Source organism: Amblyomma maculatum, chromosome 1, assembly GCF_055883805.1.
Source record: "Amblyomma maculatum isolate TAMU_Amacu chromosome 1, ASM5588380v1, whole genome shotgun sequence".
In the NCBI taxonomy this organism is placed as follows: Eukaryota; Metazoa; Arthropoda; class Arachnida; order Ixodida; family Ixodidae; genus Amblyomma; species Amblyomma maculatum.
The window spans coordinates 415686350-415692368 of record NC_139344.1 but is presented as its reverse complement, the minus strand read 5'-3'; the positions used below and the strand labels follow the sequence as shown (position 1 = coordinate 415692368).

Here is a 6019-nt window from a genome sequence, read left to right as displayed (position 1 = left end):
TAAGCCAGGAAAATGTTGAAACTTGAATTGTCCAATCCACAGACAGCAGTTGGCGGTGGCCAAATATATGCAATGCGAGCTCGCTGGTCTCCCGCGCGAAGGGAAGACTGTGGCCTCCGCTAATGCGCCACAATGGGGCAGAGATGCCATGAAGTCAAGAGCTTGACCAGACCTGTGGGACGCCGACTTTTCCTTTCAGTGCGCCGCTGCCACACGGCGCAGTACTGGAGCCTGTCAAGGGTCAAGAGGCGACATCTAGAGAAATTTGACGTCTGACACCCGCTCGGCTCCTGTCCTCGGCCTCTGGAGGAGCCGCTCCAGCTTCGTCTGGTAGCCAGACCACAACAGTGCGTCGTACTGCGAGGGGTCTGTTTAGCTGCATGGAGCTGAGGTCGAGGGAGCACTGCGCATACACAACTTCTTTCCGTGAAAGCCAAGTGGCTTAGGCTAGGAGAGAGAGAACCCGAATTTGAGGATTTGCTAACGACACGCGGTTAGCCAGTCCGGAGTAATTCGCAAGCTTATAAAGCTTTGCCCATTAACGGCCCTGACGGCCGCAACTGTGATGCGGGCCACTGCAGATTTCAGGTCGCTCCGCCTTCTCATTGGTTAAGAAGTGCAACGCGGAACAACACCAAATCAGCTCTCGGCGTCACCATCACGTTGTTCGCGCTTCAAGCTAACGGAGAGAGAGCGAGCAGGCATCGGACCTCCGAACGCTAAATCCGTGATTGTGGCCAGAGTGCTAGGGACGTTTTGAAAAATAAGATGCTTTATATTCGCAATCTGCCATGCCTATACAAAACCAGTGTACTTATCGCGAACTGAATAGCTATTGGCTTCTGTGCCCAAGTTTAGTACTATTGTGGCCTTGAGCCCCACGATAGCACTTCATACACCACGCAGCTGCCAAAACGAACACTTTACTGAACATCTACAAGGGTAGTAGGAATCAGAAAGCCACACATGTACGCGGTCATAAATGTTATTTCTGTTAAGCATTCAGAATTTCCCCTAATTTTTTGTTTTGTTCGTCAACCAATTTTTGTAGACGATCAAAGATATTGTGCTGGTCTGCATCCAGGCAGCATACTTCAAATTGGTGCCTTTTTTCGTCTAACGCCAACTTTCGTTCTTCTAAAGCAAGGCGACGCTCCTCGTTCTGCACTTTCCTCTTCTCAATTTCCAGCTTTTCGTTTCTTATCTCCAAATCATGCTTCTGCATCAATATCAGCCACTGTAGCCCCATAGTTTGCATTCCCGGGATTCCTGCACAGAAAGGCAAACAAAGAAGTGAGTTCATGCATAGTATGGTTGCTGTGCAACATTATAATGCCATAGGGTGAGCACGTATCCTGTGGTAACAACTTTTGTAAAGTCAGCTCGCGTCAGTGCAATTCGTACTCAACGGAGTCAGTACTGTTCTCTTGGCAAGTATGCATTTATGTGACACAGCGTTCACATGTGGTGTTTTTGGGACTGATGCGCCCGCTTTAACAAAGTTTGTACTTGTGCATTTTTATAAGACGTTTGCCTGAAAGAGATTCTAATGTTTAAAATTTGTTTGCCATTATTTCATAAAGAAACACCTGGATCATGAAGAGATTGGCCTTAGCGAGATATGTATTTATATGTGCACTATGCCTACCTGCTCATCAAGATCTTCAACGCGTAGTCTTTGTCAAAAGTTTAGAGCTCCGGTTGGGTCTGCTTCTGAGCAGCTTAGTGAAACTCCTTTAGCATTCATGGAAGTTTTCATTGGAGAGGGAAGAACAAAATATCTACTTCCCTTCTGTAGATTTTGAACACCTTATGACGTGGCTCTGAATGAAACTCGCTGGTGTCTAAACTTTGATAAACGCTTTGCAGTTTGTGAATTATATACATGTTTCAGAAATGTCAGGAATGAGTGTCAAAATAGATTCATAGTTTGTTTAAGTCGTAAGAAATAATTTTGCCTGTTTTGTTAAAATAGAGTAATTCAATGCTCCTACTAATCACAAACGCCTGTCAAAGTTTCATAAATGGTAGGGCTTGTTACTATTCGCGCAGCTGCGCAGTATATAGCAACGAGCTGCCACCCTCATGCCGGTCCCGTCATATTTCGAGTTGCATTTGAACCTCAACGCTCAAATTGTCTCGACGTTGTAGTATTACATGACGTTAAGACGGGCTCTGTATTGGCATTATTTATAGAGGGAGCAGACAATGCTAACAAGATACGAATGCCCCTCCGGAGTAGATGTAGGCGTGCGACCAAGAGCGCCGCATATAATATGTTTTAAGTGAAATGTATAACATTGCTGGGCACACGTAGTGCCCATTGGCTGCCGCTTAACGGTGTTTAGCTGCCTCGCACTAACGCCCTGTCCTCTCCAACTGCCTTACCGTACAATACGAAAGTGAAAACGTCACCCTAGAACGTTTTCAATACCTAGCGCATGACTGCTACGCCAAAGACATCGTCAATAATCTTCGCCGGACGATAGTGTTGGCAGGTCATCTGCAAAACTTTTCTACGCTGGCTTTATCTTTATTGCACTGGGGTGATGGCCAGCAGCGTGCACCTGTCAACGTACAGTGTCAACGGTGCCCCAAGGGCTTCGATATCGCAGTAGTTGGCAGCGAGTCAGCCTCCACACCGGCTCGCTGCACTCCTTGCCGTGCCAACTAATAGCCCACGCTGACATTTTCACTTAGGCCCGCCAAAAGCTCCAACGCGCGAATGCTGGGGCTTCCGTGATGTTGATTTCGACCTCAGCTTTAGGCTTTTTTTCTGCTCCAATTTTGCGAATTTTTCCAGAATGATCTCCTGATATATCCAAAGAAATGCGGCGATAGAGACGACTCATCCTCGGCGCTACCGTAGTTTACTTGCTGTCCACAAAATGGTATTGCTGTTTACACGGCGTAAATTAAAGCTGTTTCCTCTTTACGTAACATAGCCTGCATTTGCGGCACAGATAGTAGTTCAAGCACGATATCTACGTTAGCCGCGTGACAGATGCGAAAGTACCTCCTGAAAACACAAAAACGCAGCGCGACTGAATCTTCCTGCTGGTAGTACCTACTTCACGCACTGTGGCCAACAGTTTTTAACAATTCGCTTTATGCGGTGGTATGTCTGGCGCACATTTTCGGTAATAAAAACGGGCTAAATGTGTTCCGCAAGAGACTCTTATAATACAGCTGCTTGCGGCAATAATCAATGCTCGGCCGTTCGGATCACACCGGAATTTCTGCCTGTTGTGCGTGCGCTCAGAGACTTGCGTTAACGTGGAACTCATATCACTGCGGTTGGAACTGCAGAGTGTCATTATTTTTGTTCACTAAAACTGCCTAGTTTTCTAGCATGGCATCGCGAAATAAAACTTCAGAATGCAACGAATTCCCCTTTGTCGACTAGTCGCAGAAGAGGCTCGGCGTCAGCAATTTGAGTTTAAAAACATAAAATGTTCCACAAAAACGCGCCGATATTTCAAGTTAAAGGCGAAGCAACGTATTTCTTGTCCCGCTAATACCACTTCGTTGAAAACCTCGGTAGCCGGAACGAGATTTAAACACATAACAAGTACCCTACACTACATTACCAGAAATCACAAAATTACAGTAAACGCCAAGTTTCTCTGCCAATGAATAGCTGAAGGCCTTCCTTCGCGTTCATTACAGCTCCCAGGTCCTCAAATAATGTATTTAAGAGGCGTTGCCGCCACGAGCGAAATATAAAGCTCTCCATAAAAAGTCCCGTGTCCTGTCAGCGCTCAATTACTCTCTTTAAAGTTTGCTCGATTTACCTTTGTACTTTTATAATGCTCTCCTGCAGATAACTCCGCTTTGTACACGTACTGCCGTAGACATTTCTGAAAGACATGCCTTCAGCCACGGCGGTCGGCAGGGCCATTTCCCCAGTTGCGGGTTGGCGCTGGTCCTGCTCCGCAAGAGGCGCTGAGGGAGCACACTGCTGCTGGTATACATCTGATGTTACATGGCACTGTTGCTGCTGGCTCTCATCTGTCTGATATTTGTGGTCCCGATCAACATCATTGGCCGCAGGAGATGGCTCCCACACAATCTCCTGTTCGTACTCGCCAAGGAGCAGCTGAGCCGCAGGAGGTCCTGCTTGGAATGAATGGGAAAAGTGAGGAGGCAAAAGTAATCAAATTGGGATAACAATTTCTAAGTGCCGTTAAACGCTCAAAAGACTGGCATGCAATGGCCAGCTGCGCTGTAAATTCATTCATAGAGATAGCCCCATGCACGCAGCGGCGTCAGGTGCACCTTTGTGCACAATCACGCGGCGAAGACGCCCCCACCCCCCCTTCCCCAAAGAAAAATATTTTCTCGGACTCTCTGCTGTGCGAAGACGCGGTGTCAGGCGGTCTGCCAGACGGAGGAACACGTGTTTAGGGAGCACATAACTGACGAGATCGGAAGTGCCAGTGTTCAGCAAACAAGTATACGTATGCGAACCGAGCCCGCAAAATTACGGGTCGTACATGCGGCTTTACATTTATGCCAATGAAATAAAAAACAAAACAGCAAATTTAGATATAGATGACAATAGCTTACCCTCTTCCTCATCAGGGATGCAACTCGTTGAAGATGTTGCTCCAGAATAACAGAATCCCTCTGCTGCTTCTCCCTCCAAGTGACTCATACCTCGTAGTCCCTGTGCTGCCCAGCTCCTCTGCTCTCCTGCAGGGCAGTCTGTACTTCTTGATTTTATTCTGGGTTCGTAGTGTGCAGATCCCCTTGAGTCGAATATGCCATGCATAATTTTTTCCTTCTCTTCATACTGCTGCTCTTTCCGCGATCTGAATTTACCATAAAATACGCGGCACTTATAATACGCGTCAGTAAGAATTATGAGTAGAGCATGAAACCACACTCACGCTTTCAGATTCTTCGCATCTTGTCGCCTCCAGTTGCCGAGGAGAAGGTCGACGCGCTCTTTTATGCCTCGAAGCGTGAACTCTCTGCTCACCTCCCAGTTAACGTTCTCCAGAACGCTAGACCACTTCCGCTCGTTCTCAAACGGACATGTCGCGGCCACATCATGCATCAGGCAAATGTCTTCCTGCGCTGTGAAATCATTGTCCAATGCCTTCGCTTGCAGGCGCGCTGTTGCCACGTCAGGGCTTGATGCAGCAGAAAAGCCAGCGTTTGCACTGGAGGCCACCATAATGTGCTTTGACGACGATGGCTCGATGGGCGCGCTGCATTTATTTCATCAGATAATCTGGCGAGCGCGCAAAGCTTTATACCTGGTAGCAGTTTGAACGTTTTGCGCATGCGCTACAATTTCCCTACTGGTCCGCTCTCTCTCCGCTGGCCATAAAAGCGCACAGCTAAAAATCTATAGTATATCTCACTGATAGCAAACGATTGCAAAGAATCGTAAGGGAACATCACGGAAGTACGAATTATATGTTTGCGAAGACGGCCTTCTTTCCATCGTGTTATCTGCCCTCACGGCAGAGGTTGCATGTTTGCGATGGGTAGATAGCCACCAGGCAACGTCATATTTGCATACGTATATATGACTGATGTTCCCCTGTCAGCTCACGCATATTTTCTAGCGCAGATAACGTTAGAACTCTCCATATGGCTTTGCTGTGATCTGAGCACCTCTACCATTTCTCCATGATGTTTCAATCGATTTCGTTAGAAGTTTCCTTCGCTCAAAGAGGCAGCACCCGCAAAGTCATGCTTTAGCGGCGTAAATTGTCTTAGGCGTTGAAGACCGTGTAACGTGACTTATACTGCATCAACTTAACGTGAACGGTTTACGGTTCCAAGAATAAAACTTATTCTACTTTTTGTTACAATAACCCATTCCAAGCCTGCTGTGAGGTGTATAGGATGAGAAAACAATTTTTTCACAACTACTAGCCACGCATTACATCTCCCCTACAATACGGCTCGTGACCTACATATGTCAAACATATTACACGGTTGAATCCCTGGAAAGATGTTCTTGTCAGGGCTGGACAAGACACATGAAAAACCTACCTTCGAT

The 6019-nt window shown here is 46.9% G+C and overlaps 1 protein-coding gene across 1 annotated transcript; it reads right to left on the bottom strand.

Moving 5' to 3' along the window:
• Positions 1-670: 670 nt before the first annotated feature.
• On the bottom strand, positions 671-5192 carry LOC146208992 (uncharacterized). Its single transcript, XM_084587348.1, has 4 exons — positions 4893-5192; positions 4570-4814; positions 3874-4116; positions 671-1269 (listed from the first exon to the last, which is right to left on the bottom strand). The coding sequence occupies exons 1-4, from the start codon at positions 5180-5182 to the stop codon at positions 995-997; spliced, it is 1053 nt and encodes a 350-aa protein (XP_084443474.1). The 5' UTR covers positions 5183-5192; the 3' UTR covers positions 671-994.
• Positions 5193-6019: the final 827 nt, after the last annotated feature.